The 26,693-nt window shown below is 37.3% G+C and overlaps 1 protein-coding gene and 1 long non-coding RNA gene across 3 annotated transcripts in view; one reads left to right on the forward strand and one right to left on the reverse strand.

Annotated features, from left to right (window-relative positions):
* LOC122798044 overlaps window positions 1–22,579 on the reverse strand; it is a 423,491-nt gene extending 400,912 nt beyond the window's left edge. For both annotated transcript variants that reach the window (XR_006364208.1, XR_006364207.1), the window contains exon 1: window positions 22,291–22,579. This is a non-coding gene — a long non-coding RNA (uncharacterized LOC122798044). The remainder of the gene's footprint in view (window positions 1–22,290) is intronic.
* A 125-nt stretch (window positions 22,580–22,704) lies between these two features.
* STT3B (STT3 oligosaccharyltransferase complex catalytic subunit B) overlaps window positions 22,705–26,693 on the forward strand; it is a gene marked incomplete in the record, with an annotated part of 781,351 nt that continues 777,362 nt past the window's right edge. Inside the window, 1 exon segment of the mRNA XM_044066668.1 lies at window positions 22,705–23,111. Within this exon segment, the coding sequence (XP_043922603.1) occupies window positions 22,864–23,111 (248 nt within the window).

Here is a 26,693-nt window from a genome sequence, read left to right on the forward strand (position 1 = left end):
AATGTGAATCAAATTGACTCCTGCAATTAAGAGTTACATGTATCGATAACATATCTAAATACAACTGTAAATTCTTTCTCATGAGACCCAATGCTTCTACTACTATTGGAACTGCCTGGGTATCCTTCGTCCACACTGCTCTCAGTTCTGCCTGTATATCCTGTTATTTTATGAGTTCGTGACTCTTTGTATGCAAGACACTGTAATCACTGGGTGTAACAATTTCAGTGATCAATGCTAATTTTACCTTCTTTTCATGGACAACTATATCTAGTTTTCTTGCATCTATTTTTGTGGACTGTTTGTAAAGGGTGATCCCATGTCACAGAAACTTCATCATTTTCTATAATGCTTTGTGGTTCATGTTTCCAATATTTTTCAGTTACTTCACTATTATAATGTTTGCCCAATCCCCAATGTTACAGTCTTGCCACTTTATTATGACTTTCAGTATACAGACCTTCTGCCATTAGTGTATCACACCCAGCAACAAAATGTGCGACTGTTTCTAATTCTCTTTCACAAAACCTGCATTTGTCTGTTTCTTTGACATGTTCAATGGACTTTGAAAACCAATGTGTACATAGTCCACTTTCCAGGTATATCACTTTGTCGAATAGTCTATTCATCAAATCACTATTAATTGAACTCTGTTAAGCGAAAGCTCATTTCGGTGAACAATCTATGAATGTGGGATGTTGTCAAATGCTTTTTTGTAGTCTATCCATGCCATACCATTCTCCATTATGTCTATTTAACAAGTGATCCTTTGTTCTGTATGACTTGTTTTTTGCTACCCTTTTGCTCTGTTGCCATGACTGAGTTTTCTTCTAAGTGACTACAAACTCTGTCAGCATCAATTCCACTGGTGTACAGTTTATACATCATTGGAAGCCAAGTTATTAGTCTATAGTTTTTAGGATATCTTGCAGGTTCACTCTTAAGCAGAAGCATAATTTTTCCGGTTGTTAATCAGGTTGGCATCTGTTTGGGGTGTACATATAAATAGTTCTTACTCATGGCTAAATCTTCAAGTAAAAATGTTAATACTTTTAGCCAGAAGTTAGGTACTGCATCTGGGCCTAGCACTGCCACCTATACTTTTTTTCCAGACTATCCAGAAATCAAACTGATTGTCCGGTAGTCTGGAAAACACTGTACAAACTCCTGTATTATTTAAAAAAAAAAAGACTATCAGACTTTGTACTATGCTTTTTATTACAAAACACATAGCAAATTTTCAGAAAAAAGGCATCACAATTGGAAAAAGAGGGTAGTCCCCTCTTGTCATGTGAGCTGATATCACAAAATGGATGGGTTTTGGGTGGGCTGTGGAGGGGGTGTCTGGTTTTAGCCACAACAAAAGGTGACAACCCTATCTGGGCCTGGGGTTTTCCAGTTAGGAGCTTTTCTTAATTTTGTTTCAATTTCTCTAGCCATTACTTCATCCCATTTCATATCCTGTACATTTAAACTTCTTATTCTTTCTTTTAACTCCTCTAGCCATTCAGCATCTGTGTTACTTTCCACAGGATCTTCATAGATAGTTCTCTAAAATGTGTCTAGTTCTTCTATTTTTTGGTGGTGTTTCTATTGCTTTTACTTTGCTATTTTGTACTTTTCCTTCATATATATCTGTATATCTTCTAAGTTTTTCTTCTGCCTGTGCTGACATCTTTAGTTTATTATTTGCAATAGTGTATGATAGATCCTGGTCTGTTCTGATACTGTGCATTGCTATTATCATGTCTATCTTTGACTATTTTTGTTGATATCTTAGTAAACAGAGTCCAGAAGAACAGTACAAACCAAGCAACAAATAAACAAAACAAAAGCACTGTTATGAGGAGAAGCAAAGCACCGGACAGCTCAAGTCCCGTCTTGTTGTATAAGGCCACAAGTTCCCGATACGCAGCTGAGTCTTCCAGCTGGAGACTACCTAATGGCATACAAGAAGACTCAGTTGCGTATCGGGAACTTGTGGCCTTATACAACAAGACGGGACTTGAGCTGTCCGGTGCTTTCCTTCTCCTCAAAACAGTGCTTTTGTTTCGTTTATTTGTTGATATCTTACCTCTTCTGTACTCTTCTAACAGTAGCACTTATCTTAATTGCTTTATAGTTTTCTCTATTTGATACTTCCATTATGACATTTGATTTATCCCCTTCCTTTCCCTTACTGCCCTATTTTTGTAAGACTTTATCTGCTATCAATTTAGCAGCACAGTAATATATCCCATTTACTTCTGTTATATGTCATGAATTTCTATGAACAGTCTTGATTACTGTGTTCATTTGTTTTATCAAACATAACATTTTGGGACTTATTGACTTTCTGTAGTCTATTTCTTTCATTGATCTTAATATGTTTAACCATCTGTATTAAATCAAGCAATTCTTCCCTTAGATATTTTTTTTCTAAACTAAAGACACATTCTTTGTTCTCTGTTTCCTGCGGGCATTCTACAGAAAGTTCCAGAAAATCTTCCTGTGCCATATTCTCTTCAGCTTTACCCTGTGTCATCCTCTTTCATATGGGAATTCATTGGCCTATCACCCCACAAGACTGACTGCGCCAGAGTTGCCACAGTTTTTTGTTCCTTCCCATGCTGTATAACTCCAACTGAACTTTTGTACTGTTTTCTGACTGGAGGCTCCAAAGTATCTTCATATGGCAAATGATCAGATAATTCACGTTCCACTGATTTCTCCTTAATTTGGGGATTTATTATTCTATCATGATGTGATGTTAACAGAGTTAGATTTTCTAATCTAAATCTGTCATTTTGCAGGTAATCCATAACTTTAGTTTCTATTTCTTTAAATTCTCCATTACTAATCCTCTTTTCTACTTTCCCCCCTTTGTTTTCTTATTTTTTGTATTGTAAAATGTTCCATATCTGGATGCATGTGTTTGTATTTTGCTTCAAATATCTTTGGTGCTGCTTTTTTGTCTTGATTAGTTTTGCTTTCTACTCCTCCTGTTTCTACTTATTTGGGGTCTCACTCTTCCACCATGCTGTAAATCCTTCAATTTACAGGTATGCCATAACTTCAGCTTCTACTTTTTAACTTCTGCTTTACTAACCTTCTGTTCTACATTCCCCTTTGTGATCTTTTTTTTTTTTTTGTACTGTGAAATTTTCCATAGCTGGGTGCCTTTGTCTGCATTTCTCTTCAAACATCTTTGGAGCTGCTTTTTGTATTAATTAATTTTGCTTTCTGCTCTCTATACTCTGCATAAATATTGCACCATATCAGGTCTGTTTCTTTCCCATGTCCATATTTCCTTTGTATATCTTTCAAAAATCTTTGATTTTGTTCTTTATATTTTTCCAATTCCTCAGTCACTTCTTTTTCCACACAGCCCAAGGTTTCTTAGTCTATATAATGTTTTTCATGAATCTATCGTATTAATGAACACAAATTTGCATTTGAAACTTCTGACAGCTTTTCTTGTGCAAATATTTTTCTTTCCTCTAATTTCTCTCTTAATCTTTTTGTATATCTTCTGTCCAGAGAGTCTGGGCTTCTTGCATAACAGTAACAATACATATATACATTTTTTACTCTCAATAGTCTACTCTATTATCTTTATGTCTTTTTTTTTTTTTGGCCTGTCATTTTTTGTGATTTTTGTGAACTACTACTTCCTTCTGCAACAGGAGGGCCATCCTTGCCTTGATCCTGTCCTAATACTCCTGTAGGAGTGTTTCCTTGTCTTGAGGATTCTACATTGCCATTTTTACCAGTCCTGGCACCAGTGCACCTAGCAGGATTGAGCACTTTTTAATCCTGGCACTTGTGCCCCAGCTGTCTTTTTTTATTTTTAATCTACTTCTGTTCATGATATATGCTGTATAATTTATCAGTGTAATCTTGGTGAGATTTTGTAAAAACAGGGTCCACCTCATGAAGGTACTCACAAAGAGTTTAAGATGACTTCAGTTCCAGCAATACTATCCTCCTTTGCTTGCTGTTTTTATCACTTCTCAATTTGGACCCCACTCTCTCTTGCTTGCTGATTTTTATCATCTCTCCATTCAGACCCTTGTTTTTTAATTTCTCCAAATCTTTTGGGTTTCTAATACCATGACATGAATGGACCCCATTCCTAAGTCAAACTATGATTACAGTTCATAAAATTAGTATTATTTCAATCTTCGATGTTAACCAACGCCTACAATAAAAGCATGTTGATGTCTTAGCACATTGATATTAATAGAAACAGGTTTAGTTTCTGGACAGTCTAAAGGAACTCCAGACACAGCCCACCCAGAATCATACATTTAGAAAGTGGAAGGTGTTCAGCGTTTGCAGAAGTAAGCATAAATGTAGTAGCTCCTGTATTGATAAGAAATGGAATAGATGTATTCTTCACTGCAACACTGACAAAAGGACCATCCTGGTTAATTGACTACAAGGGAAATAACGGTGGTTCCTACTCATGGCTGTCCTAATGTTTTTTCTGCCTCACCAGTGGCTGCCAAGTAGTGCTTCACACAAGAGAGGTTTTTTCAGCCTGCTGTGATACTTGAACATTTGGCGAAATTGCTTGCTGTCCAGACAATGGAAACTCATTTTGCCAATGCCCAATTTGACCACAATTAAAACAAGCATTTAAACACGGTGCACCTTGCAGTGATACTGGTGAGTCAGGGGGAATAATAATTTTATCTGATATTGCCCTTGGGGTTGCTGAAAAAATCTGACTCTACCTCTTCCCTATGATTTCTTGTTCCTCTTTCCTGCCCTCAAGAGTTGGTATTGAAGTGTTAAAGCTGGATGTCTACTATTTTTTCTGTTCTTTTTGTTCCCTAAATATATTATCTGCTAGATATTGTGCCTGACTTACAATATCATGAATACTTAACCTTGGCAAATTCGAACAAACCTTTTTAGTCTGTTCTTGTATAGGAGGCAACAAGCCTGCTACAAAAGGTGCTGACAATCCACTGGCTGCTACACCTTCTGTAGGCTCTGGATGCCCAGAGAGGCTTCAAACACATCTACCATGCATTGTAAACACACATCAACATACTCATTCTTCTAACAGGTTATTTCTAGCAGCTAGAAATACATCATCTGTATGTTTTGGAATATTATCACCTATGTTTGATTTAACCACTATCTTTCTTTAAATACCAGGAGGTGTGGACACTTTCAATACTGCTATCAGATCTTCAGTAATAGGGTTTTACAACTGTACATGTCATTCTAAGAGTTTTGCATATTTGCCGAATATGTTCAAATGGGAGGGAGAAAATCTACAATAGTCATACTACTCATAGTAGGTTCAGCACTGCTATCTCTAGCTGCTGCTGGATTTGGTATTTCTTATAAGGGGTACACTTGTGTTAGACATATATCTTAATCAGTAGAAGAGTCAGAATCTGTCTGCTCTCCTGCAGTTTGCCTAGCAGGGCATGTCCACTGATATTCCACCCTATCTTTAACAATTGGAAACTGAGTAATAACATGCTTGATCTTGCTCAAAGTGCTAGTTTTGATGACAAACTTTTGCTAGGAACTTTTTTCAATTTTCCCACGTTTAGCATTTCCGTATTTATATCCATGATACAACTGTTTCCATTTATTAGCTATATGCATTAACATTTGCTCTGAGGGTGTTATAGTGGATGCTGAATGATGTTGCTGAAGAAATGTAGTGTTATAAACTGATTCAGAGGGATGACTGGAAGTGCTGAAAGTAACCCGGGCTGTATCTGGAGACGTGGTGGCTGTTTCTGCAATATTTACTTCCACCTGCCCTCTCAGGAAGGGAGAAATGTCAGCTTCTTGAGGCATGGGTGGGACATAATGTGGAAGAAGTGCAGAAGGTAATGGAGCCCAGTCATCATCTGATGATTCTGGCTGTGTGACTTATAAGTTTTCTGTCTTAATGGATACATACTCTAGGAATGAGATTTCTCATCTGTGCATTTCTGTAATGTAGTTACTGTTCTATTAGCCACCTGCAGCTGTGACTTTAATCTAGCTGAATTATACTTTATGTTTCTAACTACAAATTAATTTTCCTTATCTTTAGATTCTTCTTGCTAGTCACTAAAAGCTGACCAAAAAGAGACTGGTATCTTGTTACCCTTCTGTTTCAATTTATTTTATTTTTTAGATTTTTCCAGAAACTGTAAAGCCCTATCATTTTCAGTGAGCTCAGACCATTTTACCAAATAACTACAGATGTCTCTCTCATATTTATTACACATATACCTGCCTAGAGTCTCATACTCTTTTTTTTTTTAAACCACTTGTACGGGAGCTCATTATAAAAAAATCACTCTCATAACAACGGTATATATATTTAACTATAACTAGAGTCACTCGCATTCCCAATGAAGGAATCCTCTCTGTTCCTTTTCTTTATATTTGATTAGAATGATACTTAGTCGTTGTGACAAGGATACTCTATCCTTGTATATACTGATTAGATCTCACTAGCACACAATTAAATAATTTAAAGCCATTAGTATGTGGGATGACAAATGCATCCAATTTCCCAGACGCACTCAGTTTATCCACTCACATACAATCAAAACTAAAGAAAGTTTAGTAAAGTTTACCTGTAGAGACTTTAGACTCTACTAAGGTTTTAAAATTGTGTATTGATAAGTCAGAATCTTGCCTGACAGAAAACCTATCACTTTTGGACCCAGTGGCAATTTCTAAAGCAGCAGCACACAAATGGCTTGGTAATTTGAGTAAGCACAGCACCAAACTGTTAAGATACTCAACAACTTTCACACAACACAGTTCAGTAGAGAATAACAATCTCCTTTATTACAAAGAAACATGCACGTGACAGACTAGGAAATCATTGTCCTGTCTAATGAAATTTTTATACTTTCTTTCAGTAAAAGCAAGATTAGTGTAACATCTTATAACTGTTGATCAATTAAAAATGAACACTACAGCATTAATTTTGCTAAGATCTACTGACTCCTTATTTATGACATTGCATATTAGGCATGAGTTCCAAATTCCATAATTAAACTTTCTACAGAAAAAAAACTTTTTACATTTCTACCCTGTCAGCAATTACTAATATTAGGCAAGAAGTAAATCATCAGATACATACTGAAACACACTCAGGAATCCTAGAAATTAAATACATATACTAACATTTGTCCTTCTCTGTACACCTCACCACACACACACACACACACACACACACACACACACACACACACACACACACACACACACGTGTGCCTGCATGGTTAGGAGTTAAGATAGGGAAGACACAAAGAAAGGCAGGAGACAGAACAGATGGTGAGTTTAGGCAGATGTAATACGAAATCAAGAGAACTTTGAATATCTTGGCTACTTGTTAAGACAGGAAAAAATTATCATAAAACAGGTGGAGTACACCTACCATTCACAACTCCATGACTTCCAACCTCCAACTACTATTACCCTCTCTATTCAACAAATAGAATCATCCTACACATGCTCTGCTCACCATCTCTTATTTAACATCTCCCCTACCCAACTTCACAAACACAAAATATTAGCACACAGTCCCTTATCACCTAAGCTAAAGCTAAAATACTTATGTCACAACCACTACCAGTACCACTCCAAACCTCTCCCGCTCCCAAACACACTTCTAACTGATGGGGATATCCACCCCAATCCAGATCCTGCTTTTCATACAACTTCCTCCACTATCCCATCAACCACCAGTCTAATCAGTCTCCCTCCTCCCCAATCCAAAACATCTTAGTATATACTCAATTAACATACAGAGCCTCCCGAATAAAACAACAGAACTACACTCCTGGATTACCCTCCATTCCCCACACATCCTAACCCTATCTGAAACATGGTTAAAGCCCCACATCTCAAACTCTGAAATCCTTACCCCATTACAATATCTACCAACAAGACAGAATAGTTAGGAAAGGTGGTAGAGTTGCCATTATGTACTAAGAACACATCAATCTATTCCTACCTACCCATAATGCATCCAAATGTCCACCCCGCCAAACTACTTATCCTAAACTGCCACCTCAACCCACAAAAGAAATTTGCCTTAGCTGCTATCTATATCCACCAGGTAATAACATTCCCATCCTTGAATCCATACTCTCATGGCTATCATTCAATATCAGCTATGAAATCATTCTGTTAGGAGACGTTAACATCGACTGACTAAAACCATCTACAACCAGCCTATCTCTCACCATCAACCTACATGGCTTTCATCAGCTACTTACTGCACTTACTAGATTCAATAAAAACAATAGCAGCTCCACTCTTGACTGGATCCTAACAACTGACCCTAACCTGTATCAAAACCCTACTACCCTACCAGACTCCCTTAGCGACCACTTTCCTATCCGAGTTCTTAGACACTCTGTTCAGATACCTAAATACCATCTCTATAAAGCTTGTCACAATCTCTCCACTTTTAACAGTGAGACCTTTAATCATATGCTAAACTCTATAAACTGGTCTATTCTGAGACATCCCCCAACATTATGTGGTCTTTCATTTCAATTGCACTTTTCTCTCCATCCTTGATTCCCTGACACCTCTCAGAAAAGTAAGAATCAAAACAACCCACACCCCCGGCTCTCAAAAGATACTCTCACTCTTATGAAAAAAATAGCGCCTGAAAACAATGTAATAAAACTAAATCACCTTCTCTTCTCCAAACATATAAACAACTACGTAATCTGGCTAAAAAAACACATCAATTCAGACAAAAAAAAATTCTACTCCAATGCCCAACTCACCCATAAGTCTAACCCCAAAAAATGTTGGCACTCTGTTATTAAGATCCTGCACCCAGGCAACCCTTCTACCCCCAACCCCTACCCCGACAACCCCCCCCCTTGAAACTGCCACTCTTCTAAATTAATACCTCATTGAATATATTCACAAACTCACCCACAATGGTTAGAACAATAACACACACACACATCCACTCCACATTTCACCAATACCCCCTCTTTCACACTTGACTCTATCCCAACATCTTACATCAAATCTCTCCTGCTTAAACTGAAGTCATGCTCCCCTTATCTGACAACCTTCCCCCCTTTCTTAAACTAGCCGCTCACTCAATAGCCTACGCCGTCTCTATCCTGATCAATAGATCTATGCAAAAATCCACCGTTCCAGATATATGGAAATCATTCTTTATCACTCCATTACACAAGGGAGGCAACAGCAACGAACCATCCAACTACAGACCTACTGATATCCTCTCTCCGTTAGCTAAACTCCTTGAAAAATCCATTCACAGACAGCTTATTAAGTACCTTCTAGACAGTAACCTCTGAACCCCTATGCAGCATGGCTTCAGACCTCATCATAGTACATCTACTGCCCTACTGTCCTTTACTCAAACTGCTGCCGAAGCCATGGACAATAATTTACTGGTTTCTTGCCTCTTTCTTGACCATTCTAAAGCATTCGATACCATATCACGCTCCAAACTTCTCAGTAAACTATCACAACTCATCTTATCTCCCTCTACTATTAAATGGTTCACTAGCTATCTCACTAATAGACAACAATCAGTAAGATGGCAGACTACATGCTCCCCTTACTTACCAATCCACACTGGGGTGCCTCAAGGCTCGATTCTTGGCCCTCTACTCATTAATATTTTCACAAACCAACTGCATACTTCCTGTATAGCATCTTCCCTGACACAATATGTAGACACCTCTACCCTTACTACCTGTTCTGACAGTTTCTCTGACCTCCTTTCTATTACTCAACATAGCTTCCTATCAGTAGAAAAATGGCTAACCGACAACCAACTAATTCTAAATCCCCCCCCAAAAAAAAAACTACTACTCTTTTTTTCCAAAAACTCTCTCCAACCTTAAAACAACCTTCACCATTTCTTCTCTCGACAATACCATCATACAACCTGACCCACATGCTGAACTTCTTGGTGTTATTATTGATGATCAATTAAAATTTGATACCCATATTCAGCACTGTATCAAAAAGAAATATCAAAAACTCGGCCTACTCTACAGACATAAAAGAATACCTAGCTCTTGACTCTAGGCAGAAATTAGCTCAGGTCTTCCTCCTTCCATGTCTACTTTATGCCTCCCCCATCTTTTCACACCTACAATCTACCCTTCTGGCTAAACTCTGTCAATCATACTATAGAGTTGCAAGATTTGCTTGTAACCAACCCTACAAATTTCATCACTGCCATGCACTAAAACAACTCCAGTGGCTTGACTTCCCCCAGCACCTGCTTCACTCCCAGCTGCAAATGACTCATACTCTGCTCTTAAACCCCCTTTCCTCTCCTGCTCTGTCCTCACTAATATCACAGTATACCCCTCCCAGAACTCTTTATAGCTCTGACCAGCTCCTTCTGGACACATATAAACCAAACAAAACACTGGTAAACTTCTTTACAAATATAGTATTTCCCATGCATGGAACAAACTCCCCCTTAACATCCGAATAATTTCTAACATAAATCTCTTTACACTCAAACTTAAAACTTTTCTCCTAAATGCCAACACCTGTCACTACAACGATCCCACTTAAATCTCACCCTACTACCTCTCACACTTTTAACACCCATCTACTGCAAGTGTCCTAGCCCATTTGCATCTCTTTCTCTTTTTGTTGAATAACAAAAAAAAAATTCTAACCTTGTACTGCATGTTATGCACATTATTGTAAGGTTTATGTAAACTTCATTCTCTGCCTTTTGTAAATTTCTAATGTTCTCATGTAAAGCACATTATTGTAATGTTTGCATAAAACTTCACTGTCAGATGTTTTTCTTTTTTGTAACTTTGTAATAACTGTCTAGAGCTTTTCTCCTCGCGTTTCCAGTGAAAATGGGCCACTGGCTCAGTTGTACTAACCCGGATAACAGACGACAAACAAACATAAAGGGGCAAGAGGAAAGGAACATAACAGGAATAACTGGTACTCCGGGTGTCTGGAAAAAGAATGAAGAGGAAGGAAAAACAGTATTAAACAGAAAAGTAGTTCAGAGGGTTATGGCAAGGAAACATGATCACGACCAGTTTGCATCTATCATGTTAAAGAACCAGATCTTAATCACAACTCCTTCAAAAAAGCAACTGAACACTCTTGTCTATGATACAAAAAGAATATGTCCTAAACTACAGTCATGAAATCAATTTATTTATAATGCACTTCTCAACAGATTTATCTCTACCATGCATTGCAAAGGTAAAAGAAACAAAACAAACATCATAACAAATCATGAACTAAATGTTACAAAAATGCTGCATAAATGACATCCTCAAAAATACAATTAAAACATGATAAGTTATGCTATTGGATACATAAGTGCATGAACTGCAGTCCCTGCATCAGAATGGTCCAGAAAAAATGCAGTTATATATGGTAACTATGTCTTAACAAGTTAGAAAAAAAACAGCAGATGATAGGATACTTCGAATTTGTGATGTCTCTACCTGTTCTTCCTTGTGTGTGTACCACATTGACGCATTCTAGCTGTGTGTTACTGGTAGCTCACTGAAAATGGTCAGAAGCATTTTACTCTCAGTCATAAGACTTTCATAAACAAATTAATTTTAGACCTATCTTTGGGAAATGCAATTGTTCGTTGGAACTTATAATAATGGACCTCGGTTTGCATGTGAAGTTTCAGCATTTTCTTAAAACAAATGTCAGAAAGGACTTTATGACAGAAATGTGAGTTATGTGATTGATGCTCATAAATTTAAACACAGAAAGAGCAGCAGTACCAAAAATTATTGCAACTGGGTCTTCCAGTATGACACAGAACTAAACGGCTGGGGTTTTGCACTTTCCTCCATGAAATACAATGAAAAGAAATAAGAAGTTAATATTGACCAACAAACTACTAGAATCATGTAAAGCAAGTGATCAATTAGCTTGAATGAAAAAAGGAAGCTATAAACAGTCCAAAGAAGAGAAAACAAGGGACTAGTTTATCATCAGCAGAAGTCCAACAAAGGAAAGAACCAGGTACTCAAACCCTGAAGTCAGACCAGAAGACTTCGGAGGAAATAGTTGAAATATAAGAAAAGGTCATTAAGGTATACAAAGAGATTGTGAAAATCAGTGAAACATTACTGAAGTGAATAGGGAAGACAGATAAAAGGCTTGATGTAGTCAAAACCACTCTGTCCAGTTACTCAGATGATTTAAGAGCATTACAAAAAGTGGAGAAAGAGCGCATAATGTGACTGGCCAAAGTGGAAGCAGCACAAGAGGACATAAATGAAAAATGATTAGAAATAGAAGATAGGGAGCTAGATGGGAAATAAGATTCACGAACATCCTTGAAGGAACCAAAAAGAATGACTTCTAAAGTTTTATGGTGGAACAGTCCAGTAAATGGACAGATTTACCACAGGAGAATATATAGCTGGCTAGAATGCACCAGGTCTACATGTCTTTATGCTTGCTTCTTGTTTTCTGAGACCCATAATAGTAAAAGTGTAAACTTGACAAAGAAAGAAACAGTTGCTAAACTTGTTATCGAAAGGGCAAATTCTTCAAGTAGAAGAAAGAGAGCGTTTCTAGATAATGAGTAATCACTAGGAACAAGAATAAAAAGGAACAAATTTATGCCACATTTAAAGTTGTGTAAAGCATGACATCGAGCTTTAGATGATTCGCCCTACAGTTTTCAAAGTTTTTTTTTTACAGGTACAAAACAGTTTTGCAACTAGAAGTGGCTAGGAATACCAACTTCATCATCTTATAAATGCTAAATTCTCACAAATACACACTGACTTACAGAACAAAGATTTAGTTAAATTAATACTTGAAAATCTTGCGATTAAAGGGAAACCAATTTCTAGGACTTATAAAATTGCAATGAGTGCAAAACATCAGAATTCTTTATTATTTTCAAACTATTGGCAAATGAAAAATCATTCACTGACTGAAGAAAATAAGAAACTAGCCATTAAAAATACAATCAAATTCATTCCTTTCAAGAAGCTGTTATATACACAAATTATGGTAAATAACAATCTATATTATACCTTATCTAAATTAAATAAATTCATTCCTAACTTTTCACCTATATGTCCCCATTGTCCGGATCAGACAGCTGATATTTTACATGTCATGCGGAACTGTACTAAGATACACAACTTATGGTGTTCCTTGAGAGTAAGATTAGAGAATATGGGATATGAAAAATCAACCCTTACTTGGGAGGCAGCTATATTGTACATTAATATCAATCAACTCCCAAAAATATTAAAACATGTCTTTATTACGATGTGTGCCCTTATTAAATTTCATATATATATATATATATATATATATATATATATGTATATATATGTATGTATGTATAATTTTCTCGGAACAAGATTGTTGTCGGTTTTCTTTAGATAGGTATTTGTATTGTTTATTTCTGTTTTTGAGCTACCGTATTGTTGTTGTTATTTGAAAAAAGAAAATTAAAATAAAGAGATTTTGGAAAAAAAAAAGAAGTGGCTAGGAATGAAATAGAGAGACAATAACAATTTGTACCAGCAGGAAGCCTTATCCAAAAGAGACAAACATGTTGTGGGGGAAAAGCAGGCTGCTCAGGGGAGAGATGGCCAGTTAAGCCTTTCCCAATAGTTAAAAAAAAAAATGCAAAAACAGAAAAATGGAGAAGCATACCAAAAAGATGAAGGAATTTCTAGTGAATAGTCATATTTTACGAGAAATTGGATGTCTGCAACAGGAAGAAGACTAAGTGAATGGAATACAAATTTGAAGAATGAGATAAACTAGACTGAAAAATAACATTTGTAAAGGACTGATGTGTATAGTAATGGATCAGTGATGTGCATATGGTAATAATGTCATTTATACAAGGTAAGCACGAATGGTGCCATATATGTCAGTCATATATTGTTATAAAAGCACTGTTTGAAGGATAAAAAAACACTGGAATGTTTATGGAGAAATGTTATTAAAAGATGAAAGAAAAGGTGGAATAGTGAGACAGTGGTATTTATGTTAGAAAGTTAGGCACAGAAAGGTTAGTAAATTAATGGTCACCATGTTAAACTCTACATATAAAGAAAGGACAATGCTGGGGAAAACTACTAGGAAGGACGGTGGGAAAGAACAGTCAAGATTGGTTGAGAGGTGTGGTAATGACGAATGAGAATTCGTAGTATGTTTTGTCATGACAGCACCTCTGAAGTCAACTGGTACTTCTAAGAATGAACTTGGAAAGCCTGTATCTAAAGTGAGCACAAAGGTTAGCTTGATGAATGGTGGAAACAATTAACAACACTGTATCAAAGATATGATTAGATGATAAAGGATCTGAGTTGGTGAAGATAAGGACTACAAGGTGGGTAAGACAGGGGAAGAAGAAACATGGGAATTCTAAAATAAGATATTACCAGAGAAGAGAGAGGGCTGTGCTGATAAGAGACATATCACATAAATGAGTTATTAGAGAGCTGAGAGGCAACAGAGCTACTACAGGAGGTTAAATATAAAATTGCCAATGATACGCTGGGGGTGGAGTATAACTAGACAGACAAGAAAGAAATAAATAATAATGTAGAGAGACAACAGAAATAAAAGAAGATGGTATTATAAGTTATTAACTGCTAAATAGTCTTTGTGTTCACAAAGAAAAGGAGGAGGATACTGTAGAGGATGGATGGACGGGAGAATAAGAAACTAGGCTGCAGGGGGGATATATTGGCAGAGATGTGCAATAAACTATGCTGTTTTACTTGACGGCGATATGTGACTTAGTAAAAGCTGTTTTTAGCAGGACTTTCTAAGGTTATATGCAAATGAAAAAGTAATGAGGGGATGATGTGTAGGAAAAAGGTCATGAGATGATAGTTAAAGAAAGGGCAGGTTAAATTCTTAGACCAAAGGCAACAAAGAGAAAAAGAATAAGAATAGAAAAGAGAGTTAGTAAGTATGAAGTGAAGAGAACAGAATAAGTATGAAGCAAACCAACTGGAGGAAAAAGAATGAAGCAGGAGGAAAAGAAAAGTAGATATTCTTAAGGGGAGGTCAGGGACAAATGAGAGGTGCAAGAAAAAAGGGAAGAAAAGCATTGAAAGAGAGCATTGGTTCACCAAATAAAAAGGAAAATACAAGGAGTTTAAGTAAGGAAGGGGGCTAAATGTCTATAACCTATAAAGATAAATAGGAGACTTTTTGATGGTGGTATTTAAAGCTACCAACACAAATTAAGAGTAAGATAGTACAGTCAAACAAAACTAGAATAAGAATTTGGAAATGAGGAAGTCTCCTCTCATTATGCATAAGAAAGGAACACTGCGACAAGGAAATGATAGCTAGGAGATAAGAGATGGCATTAAGTGTATTAACTTAGAATGTAAATGGTCCCATAGACAAATCAAAATGTAGATTATCTTGGAATATCTCAAACTCAGTGAAGCAGAAAATGTAATTCTTCAAGAAATACATTGACAGAAAAATGAGCAAGAGGAACTTGTGAATAACGGTTTTAAGGATGGATTTCAGATGGCCGTAAAAGGAAAAAAGGAAAAAGAGAGGTGATAACTTTGTTAAGGAAAGGAGTATCTATATGTATACATGAGCAAAGGTCTGACAAAGCAGGGAAAGTTTGTGTTAGTGAAAGGTAACTGGGGAGGTGATAGGGTGATGCTAAGATAGATAAAAAGTGCTGAATTGTTGCAGCTTATGTTGGAAACAATAAATTTCTTCCAAGGAATCATGATGATAGCATGGCATTAGAATTTAGTTACAGCAAAAGAGGATGTTAGTTGGGGACCGAGAGCAAAAAAGGTTACAAATAATAGAAGCCTGCTGAGCAGTATTTTGAAAATATGCAGATTGGTAGATGTGAGGGATAGCTTACCAATTAAAAAGGGATTTATATATGTTTTTCAATTCATATGGGAGTCGGTCAAAATTAAATAAGTCATATATAACAAAAGAACATGAGGATCTTATAAACAGATGTCAGTGTATCCTAGAACATTATCAGATCATGTGCCAGTCAGTGTAGATTTGAGAAAAAGTCCATTATTATAAAAGCACTGTTTGAAGGATAAAAAAAAACACTGGAATGTTTGTGGGGAAATGTTATTAAAAGATGAGTGGGGAGAAAGGCACTGGAGTTTTTGTGAGTCTGACTGAAAAATAAACAAAGGAAAATTTGCAGTAAATGATGATGAATAAAAGAGAAAAACAAGAGTCAGATGAATGTAATCAAGGGATGGGAAATGATCAAGGAAGATATGCAGCAGAGAATACAGGAAGAGAGACAAAGTGGGAAGAAAGTGGTACATTCATGAAGATCAAGTTAAAATTAATAAAAATAAAATAAAAGAACACTCAGGAATGGAAACTGGACTACACAAAAGTTTTGAGCGCTTGTCAGTATTACACTATTGACTTCCTCAGAATCTCAGAATTCTGAGGAAGTCAACAGTGTAATATTGATGAAAGCGCTCAATAAAACTTTTGTGTAGTCCAGTTTCCACTCCTGAGTGCGTTCTTTTATTTTATTTTTATTAAGTTAAAATTAATAAGGTGATTACAAGAGAAGAGTATGGAGGTAAGCAGGGCAGAGCAGACAGACTGGGAGAGTTAGAAAGAAAATGGAAAGATTGATTTGTAGAATCATTAGAAAGGAAACAAGAAGCAATACGGCTACAATATTTTGAAACTATACCAGAGTTGCAGAAGATTCTAGCAGGTAGGCTAAGGCAGCAGAAATTGAGAGAAGTATAGTTAAAGGCAAGCGATCCTACAGCTGGAAAATTATGAAAGGAGAGTGGAGTATAGGCTAAATATTTAAGAAGTTCTCTGGTAAAACTCTAAGCTGGGGTGCCTTCTGTGCATGCTCTCTCTGTGTTAGTGGGCATCTTCTCTAGGAGCTCCAGTTTCCTCCACATTCCACAGACAATGCAGTAGGTGGACTGGACACTCTAAACTGGGCATAGGTGTGTGTGTGTGTATCTCTGTAGTATGGATGAACAACCATGACAGGGCTAGCCACCCAGCAGTGCAAGCATTGGCTCTAGATGACGGTCACTGCTGATATAACACAGTGATCTTGTGAAAAAATGGGGATAAAAAGGGGTTATGGATGGATTACAGGGTGCTATATACAACACAGAAGGAGGGAAAAGACTGAACAATAAGACTGGGAGAATTTTTGGAGGATTTGTGGATATCTAAGATAACTGTGGAAGAGGGACTACAGTTATTGAGGCCTACAACAGTACAGGAGTTACAGGAACAGATAGGGAATCAGGTCATAGGAAAATTTCCAGGATGGGGTAAGTCTCCAATAGAAATATGGAAGGAATGGAAGTTTTGTCTTGATACGGTATAGGATGTTAAACATGATTATGGAACAGAAAAGAATACCATAATTCTGGTGAACAGCAGAGATACCAGTGATACTAAAAAGAAGGGTGGGACCCTGCCAACCAAAGTTCCTATCGCTTAATCTCAGTATTAAACCATGATTAAAAAATGTTCAAAGTGTATGCAATGGATTCTTTCAAGAATTGTCAGTATGGATCAGTGCTGATTTGTAAAGGTTAGGCAAAGAATATACTGAAAATGCATACGATGCATATGGACACTAAATACGAGAATAAAAGGTTAGTGTTAATAGGACTGGAAGAAAAAAAGCATCTGACCAAGTACGTTGGAAGTACTTATGGAAAATTATGTATAAAATGGCATTTCCTATGAAATTTATTAAGTTATCTCAACTGACATATGAGGATTCTAATGCACTCATAAATGTTAATGGCGTGGTAACACCTAAATTAAAAGTTGGAAGCAAGGCCAGGGAAGGGTGTCAACTATCCCCATTGCTATTTGCTCTATATTTACAACCACTGGTGCAAAAATTAAGCAAAAACTATATGGAGGGCTGACTGGAATGGGTAGAGGAATCTTGTGATGTTTGCAGACTGCCATTCTGCATATTATTAACTCAGTCACAGACATTTCAGAAATATTCACTATCCTAAGACGGTTTGCCCAAGTGTTGGAATATAAAATAATAAGGAGGAAACAAAAGCAATTTGTGTAAATTATGCACCAACACATAGGTTGATGCAAAAATACTCACATCTTTGGGGATATTTTAAGTTAAAATATCTAGGACTGTTGACAGCCAAGAATTTCTGATATCTTTTCTGAAGGAGTCATGGGGAGAGGTGAAGGCCAAAATTTTGAACAATGATAAAAAGATGGAAACTTGTGAGAGCTGATTAACGGCAAAGGATTCAGATGGCAAAATATTTATTATCCCCCTAATACAGGAAGGACAATAGTAAATAAAATAAAACCTCAGGGCAGATGCATGGGCCTGATAGGTGAGGAGCTTTGGAAAGGGGAAAAAAAGAGAATAAAATGTAAAGCCGAAGAGTTAAATAGGGATAGTAGCTAATTATGTTGTAAAGTGGATGAAAATGAATGTAATGAGTAAAATGTGAATTATAAAAGTGTTGAAGTGGAGGCTATGTAACTCATGGTCTTAAGTTCAGCGTGACGTTCAAACCACAAGATTTCTTTGGAAATAACAACTTGAACAGATTTTGGTAGACAAAAGGGCCAACCACCAGTGGAAAACAGTGCACCATGCATGACCACTGCACAGAAAATGTAGAAGTTATGTTGTATTAATAAAACAACATTGACTTAAAAAGCAAAAGACTGAAACTTAAATCTACTAAAATCACTTAAAAAGCATTGCACCCTTGGTGGAGTGACAGCTTTACTCCGTATATACTAATTCTTAGATCACTGTAACTCTGGGAAAGAAGTGCTTAAGATACTGCAATCTCAATTTTTTTATTTAAATCACTGGAATAACACATTAGTGACACTGTGTGTGCCAACTATCGTCTCACAACTACACCTGGCTGCCATTAGATAGTATATTAGTAAATTGCTATATTAAACTGTTACAAAAGTATACCAGAAAGATTTATTCAGGGCTGCAGAATAATGAAAAATAACACATAACATCCTAAAAAAGAAACTTAATATTTTGGGAACATTATTAAATAATTTGTATATTACTGTGACTAAAACAGTAGTCAAGTTTATGTTGAATAGCAATGTGCAAATTTACAGAAATGTATTTAATAACACTGAGTGTCAAAAAGGTAGAGGTGTAATCCAACAAATGGAAAATTATCAAATGAAACTTCACAGAATAAGCTTTACTAATCAGGTGCAACAAAACATACGCTGCCAAAACTGCAATGAAGAAACACACCCCAAAAACAGTCATTTCAACTGATTACATTTGTTATAAGTACTTTATCTCTACTAAAATCCATGAGACTTCATCAGACAATTAATTATTTGAAGTCTCATGTAGATTTTAGTAGACTCAAAAGCGCTTATAACTGTGAATGAAAAAAATGACCTTGCCATCATCTTCTCCCTTTAAAGTTATTAATCCAGTGCAGCAACACAACTGTAGGGTATATTTGTGTAAAGAAAACTAGAATACCTTATTATAGCTACAGTGCACGTGAAACAACAGTAAAGCAAAAAAATGGCCTTTTTGTATTTTATTACAATCAGACAACTGAGGTGTACACATTTAGTCAACAAAATGGCTAGAAGTGTTGTGTACTGAGGCTTTTTGTACTAAAAAATGACAGACCCTGCTGTTCGTTGCTAAAACCCATTTATCTGGCCTTGCAGCACTAATGTGTATGAAGAAAAGTGAACTGCTTTACTCAAACTATTGTGCATGTGTTAGTCTGAAAGAATGTTGAAATAGATTATGTTAGCCCTTACTTTTTTATTATTGTAGCTACAACATCTGAGGTGTAAAGTCAACACATAGGCTATAACTGATAGGTATGGGTCTGCCTGTGGATGAAAATGACAGACTATGCTGTTGTTTGATCAAGTTAAGCAGTCATTAAATTGGATTTACAGGATAAGTGTGCATTTGTGCAAAACATGTCTGAATACTTTACTGTAACCATTTTGTTTAAATCAGAATCAGACATCTGATGAATACATAGTTAATTGATGGGGATGGAGCCTATGGATAAAAGTGCCTTTCTCCGTGACATTTGATCACAGTTAAAGAATCAATGATTTGGCTTAGTAGGAACAATGTCACACATACATGTTGTTTGCTGAAATCAGTGTAAAATTATCACTACTTATGGTTTATGCATGCATGTGTGTGGGGGGCTGCAATGTATCCAACAGCATAAAGCTACCCACAATTTTTTTTTTTTTTTTTTTAACTTTCCATCATGATCAGACATCAGCACTGGACACTAAAAGAAGCTGTCTTTGGTGGTCTGGGCAGAATGCTTGTTAAAAAAAACCCTGCTCATTGGTATTGTGAGTAGCATTGCCTGTTACAGCATTTAGGTCCCTGGCAGAGTTTGTGGCTACAGCTCTTTGTATATGGAGTCTGCAAACCCTTTCTCTCTCTTTGTTGGTTTTAGCAAAGTACTGCCTGCACTGTGAGACTGTGTGTGTGCTTTTTATGACAGAACCGTCTTGCCAGGAGCAGTGTCAGAATACATGCGAAGGAATATCATCACTGATTTTATCTCTTGAAGTATCCAATATTGGGGGGGGGGGGGCAAGTAAATAACTCTTTTTGAGATATCAGTTAAAAAAAACAGCTAACTTACTTAACTTTTAACAAATATGGCATAAAAAGCATAACACAAGACAACTGGACTATGTTTCCATTTATGCCTTACCTCCCTGTTGAAAGACCCATAGGCCAGTTATTAACCAGAATTCCCCATTTTTGGTTTGGAAATCACAGAAACATATGCTAATGAGGAGAGGTCCTACCGCAGATACTTGTTGCACCCCACTGATTAAGTTCATGGTCTCGGAGGATGCACCTTCCAACTTCTGTGCGTGTTCTGTCCCTCAGCCAGTTTTAACTAAACAGGAATCAATATGGACTGCATTCAGCTTAATAACATGGCAGGTGGTGTAGCATCATATGCCTTGGTAAGGTCAAGATATGCCATATGGACAGCCATTCTTTGAAATGACACTGGTTATGTTGCAGCTTTATTCAGAAAATGTAATATTGCAGCAAGTTTCACTGCAATGTGCTGGATTGTGTGAGAAGGGGAACTGGTGTGACTATGGAAATACTATATATAATTTAGGGGTGCATTGGGACTGAGCATTTACACCCCGCTTCTGGAAGCCTATTGGTGCTCTAAACTCAGGTAATTATTTTCTCCAACAAATCTGTAACAGTTTTTGAGGGGGCAAGCGTTGGTAGCCCCCTTTAGAGATGTGGGGATTTTGTGCCCACTCAGATTACAGCTAAGTGACGCCTTTGCATATAGACTCACTCAGTAGCTACATCTTAACTAGGCTGTGTATCACCATCCAAAACCCCACAGAGAATGCTGTTAACTACTAACCATAGGAAGACACACCGCCATTTAAACTCTACCGAAACAAATTACATAAATGTATTACAAAATACCGTGCGTCAGCCATTTCTTCTACAGTTTCATTATTCCAAAACACTTCACCTATTAATTCGGGCAAGGTGCACTGCTATATTAAATAACAGCATCAAATCTGGACTATCTACGTCCCTGTGATCCACATACAGACACTACGCTATGGTTGAAGCGAAAAATCTGCATAAACCGACAATAAGTTATATCTATGTATCGTACTCACAAAACACAGTTGATCATTGTCCAGCATTTTTTTTAACTGTGCCATTGCAACACCACCAACACCCCCCCCCCTCACACACACACACACACACACACACACACACACACAATGTGTAAAAATCCACACATTCATTTTTTTTTTCTGCACGCAGGAATACACTTTTTTAACTATTCAGCGACTCCAGTGGACAATAAAGAATATGCTTCACACAAGCGGGTCACAAACTCCAAAAACACGCACAAACGAATATTAATATCTTTATTGTTCTTCGAATGTTGTCTCAGCCTCCTGTACAGTCCATTTCATAATGCTAGTCGATACGAACTAATTTTAAACTGTTTAAATGACTACTAAAGGTACAAAAACTCACTGTCATAACAGTCTTAACCAAAAGCACTAGTATACACTCTGCCAGCCGTTCTTACTCATTCATTAATTAAGACTTACTAAATCATAACTGTTCAACTACCTGTAACTACTCTAAACTGGGGAGGACTTCTTAGCACTGAGCTAACATTTTTGATTGGTTTTAGGCCTAAAAATTACTAACGAGGCAACGTTATTAAAGAGTGGATGAACGTGAAATTACGTGACAAATTCATTTACTTGATTGGTGGACACCTTGTTGGTACCCTCCCTTGTCGATCAACTTGATTTAGCCAATTTATTTCCGCCACTGACGGATTAACCACAGATTGAAGTTGAATAGCGTATACTCCCTTCAATCACTAACCATACTTCATCACAAATCTGCAAAGCATTACTGTTTCCCGCCGGTATAAATACAGCTTTACTCTCCCACAGCAGTATTTGATGGGTTAGCCGAAGTGGCAGTCTTATTAACTTTGCATTGTATTGGCTACTTGTGTAGTCACTGTCTAACTGTTGTTTTTAGATTGGTGGACATGATAGCTTTGTTTACGCCTTCATATTACTACTTGTCGCGCTGTGACAGGCTGAATGGTGTTCCTGTTTGACGTTAATCCCGCCTTCCTCGCGTAGCTTCTGTGGAAGTGTCATACCACTGTTCAGAGGTAGTCCTTTTCACTACAGCAATGATGTATTCCCCGTAATCAGGCGTGTTGACTTTTTGCCAAGGAGACTGACCACGACCCATCCGGAGGGGTAGGGTCTAGCTCCAGCCCGCATTAAAGGAGGTGATTAAATTCAGGGTTAAACATGGCGGAGCACTCAGTTAATGAGAACAAGCACAAAACTGCCGTTAACTCTGGCAGTTCGGTGGTGGTGTACAATCGGCCCTCTGGTGCCGCAGGGGGAGGAGGCCTTTCGGGGGGTCTATCCCAGCCAGCCGGTTGGCAGTCTCTCCTTTCTTTCACAATACTTTTCCTGGCATGGCTGGCTGGTTTCAGCTCCCGACTATTTGCAGTCATTCGATTTGAGAGTATCATCCACGAGTTCGATCCCTGGTAAGTACAGTACCCAATAATTACGCTGCAGCTCCAAATGCACTTGTCTTATTGGTGCGTGGTGCCTGTAAATTGAAGAAGTAAAGTGTCTGTTTGGGGAGATATTAGCACATCAGGAGAGTTAAGTTTTGAAGAGCATGGGAATGTGTAGTCTAGTTGTTAGGCTAGCAACTAATGGACACCTGGCGTAAGGTAGCAGTGTTGGAAGCTTTCATGCGAGTTGTAAAGGAAGTATTGTGTTTCTGTTATAAGGAAGTATTACTTTGAGATGCACCTGTCCGAGTGTCAGTTACATTAGAAGAAGAGGAAGCTCGTGCATTAGACAAATGGGGAAAGTTTCTTTTGCCCTGTCTAGTGAGGTGTCCTAGCGTAAGAGAAAGCTGATGCTTACCTTAAAAGTGCAAGTTTAGGTTGGAAGTGGTAGTACAGAGTTGAGTCTAATGCACGTAGCGTGGCAATATCCGGTTTTGCAGAACTGATAAAGTAGACTTCTTGTTTGTCTTGAATGTTTTTTTTTTTTTGGGGGGGGGGGTAGTTTAAATATAAAATACATGTGCGCTAACTGCATGTAGTGTTTTGTGCAGGAATAATGTTGGTATGCATTTTGGATTGGTGCTTTCACTGTTGCTTTTTGCCTAGTGCGCTTTGTGGTTTTACTCCTATTTGTTAGAAAGTCATATATGGTTTGAGTGTCATGCCGCTTGCTTTATTTTTTAATCATTTGCTTATTGGCGGATGGTATGATTTCTGAAAACCCGAGCCATAAGGCAGTGCTCTAAAAGCTAGCATAATCTCGTAACCCTTTTACAGATGCGTATAACATTGGTGGTACTTGTATTTAGCAAGAGCCCATTAATTGCATTACAGTAAATGGGTCAGTTTGCATATCCTTTCACTAGCAGCAGGTACTTGTGTTTATAAATGTGACATTTCTGTCATGTGGCCTGTCTTTTTTGAATGGAACATGGCTTCAGAATGAAATGCATATGAAAAAATTGTGTCGTGTTAACGTTAAGAGTATACAACAAAGTTTATTAAAAGACATAAAGCAAAACTGTAAGTAAGACATATGTTACAATTGTAAAATAAAATCATCGTATCCCCATTTCACCAACCACGTTTTTGAAGAAGCACAAAGAGTAATAGATGACATTTAAATGTAGAGTGCACCTCTTTGCACCTTGCAAAGCCATAGGTAGTACAATATTGAAAACCATACCAAATCTGCTCTATGTATGTCTGGAGTCCAAAAACATCCATAATCTGCAAATAAACATTTGGACAACTACAAGGGGAAAAATATGAGGCACAACAGTCTTAAATAATGTCCAAAAGTGCACCACTCTGGTGCAAGTAAAGAAAATGTGTCCCAGCAGTTTCCACCTCTGAACAGCCTCTTGGACATAACTGTGATTGCAGTGTGCCATACCGTAGTGATCCTTTTAACGGAAGTTTGTTCAGTGAACATCTCCATATGAAATCATTCCAATGTGGAACCATACAGCTGGGGGTAGAAAGTAAAGATGAACCGGCCAAGCATTGTTATATGTATGGTAAGGATTTATGGGCGTACAGCTTGCAAATAGTTGGACAGAGCAGGTTAGTGGTATGAGACATAATTGGTTCTGGTGAATTTGTTGTAAATCAGGTGAGAAACAAAAGGGACAAGACTGTTTTACTGGTGGTCACAACTAGGTAGTAAGTTAGTCTCATTCAGATTGATGAGGTAGTAAAACTACCTCAAATAGCTAAAATGGGGATTGTTACGTGACGAGTGACATCCTCTAGTCATTGGCATAGGGATATTTCTTTCTGTTTGCAGTGCATGTCTTCAGGATAAAGTACACACATGTGATTAAGCTTTTATATTTGCATAGCTTAGGAGATCCAGTATGGTGGCAATACATTTTGTTAGTATCTGCATGTAGTAAGCTTTTTTTTTTTTTTTGTTTCATTTAATTTTAACAAACAAGCACTACATAATCCCGCTGAAGCAATTTTCTGAATTTTTTTTTTTTTTTGGAATTTAGATTACCAACCACTTAAGACAGGGTTATGTTCGACACAGTGTTCAAAGTACCTGACATAGTCCCCCTCATAAAGCATTGAGCAGGATCCAAGGATGTTTTGTGTACCTGGCATAAATCATCTCTGGGAAGTCTGTAGGAAACAGTATAGAGCAGTGATGGTGAACCTAAGACATGCATGTTTCCAAAGAAACTGAATGAACAAAAATACAAGAAATATGTGACCCTTCACTTGTCTATTAAAACTCTGCAACTAAAGTCATTAATTGATGTTAATCAAATGTAATGTGTTCCATATTTTTTTTTCAGTTAAATTCAAAATTACTATTAAAAGAGTATTTTTGGTGCACTATTTTAAGCTCAATTATCAGTGTGCATATGTTTTCCATATTGTAAGTCACTGATTTTTCTTTTACTTTTATAATGCGTAACAGCGCACATGATTGGGACTGTTTTTTTTTTTTTTTTTTGTAAATAAATGAATATGTAAATAATTGTTCCTCTCTTGTTTGGGGTGGGGGTGACATACTAGCAGAGTCATGATAGGCATTTTCCAAATTTTTGACGGCCCAAAAGGTTTGCAGTCACTGGTATAGAGAGAGGGATTTGGGATGATCTGCATAGGATTGTGTTTGTACCCTGTGCTCTTTTTGTGAGGGACCTTTGTGGATGTTCCATTTGCATGTGCCTGGTTAGGTACATAAGAAGGGGATGTTATACCCAATGATGGCTGAGTACAGTGGCACTGTCTTCCCTGAACCCTAGATGCCATGCCTTTAGTTATGTGGGGTGTATTTGGCATGTTGAATATCTACACCTCGTAGACTTAAGATTTGATTAAGGTTTTCACCTCCTTGGATCCAAAGTAAAATATTAGATTCTGATCTCTGGTTATTGGCTAGAATGGCTTTTCAGGATATTTAGTCTGGTATTCACCTATGAATCATTCTTTGGGGGAAGGGGTTGGCATAAGATCTTTACAGACACAGCATTTGATTCTGATCTCAGGTTATTAGCTAGACTTAAAATGGCCCTTCTGGGCAGCCAGCTTAGTATTGACATATGAACCTGTAAGCTGAATGAGACAAAATATTTTCCTTTTTTCCTTACAACTTTAGGCATGTCTGTCAAAAATCAGGTTTCTGTCTACATGGGTCCCCAAATCCCTGACTGCTGTGTCTACGTTTAGAAGGGGGTGTGTTTGCTTTTTTTTTCCATTTGTAGTTCCTCTTATTGGCTGACTTCTGAATTGCAGAATTGCATTTTTTGGCTTCGATTTTTAAGCCGTGGCTTTGCCATCAGTCCGTTGTCTGTGTTGGACCTTCCTGTAAGATGTTAGTGTCTTGGGGGCGGGGTTCTCTGATTGCTTCTGCAAACTTGTTAGGCCAGTAGCCTTTGACATTGGTCTTGCCTTTTGAAAAATAGATGGCCAGAGAGAAACAGATCCACTGCACAGCCCTGGGGGACTCCACTGGTGACCAGTCTCTGTGGAGGTGGTCTCTCCAATCCTAACTTATTGGTTCTTCACTGTGAGCCAACTGGTTGTCCAGCAAAT

Source organism: Protopterus annectens, chromosome 3.part1, assembly GCF_019279795.1.
Source record: "Protopterus annectens isolate FY-2018-M chromosome 3.part1, PAN1.0, whole genome shotgun sequence".
Classification (NCBI taxonomy): Eukaryota; Metazoa; Chordata; order Ceratodontiformes; family Protopteridae; genus Protopterus; species Protopterus annectens.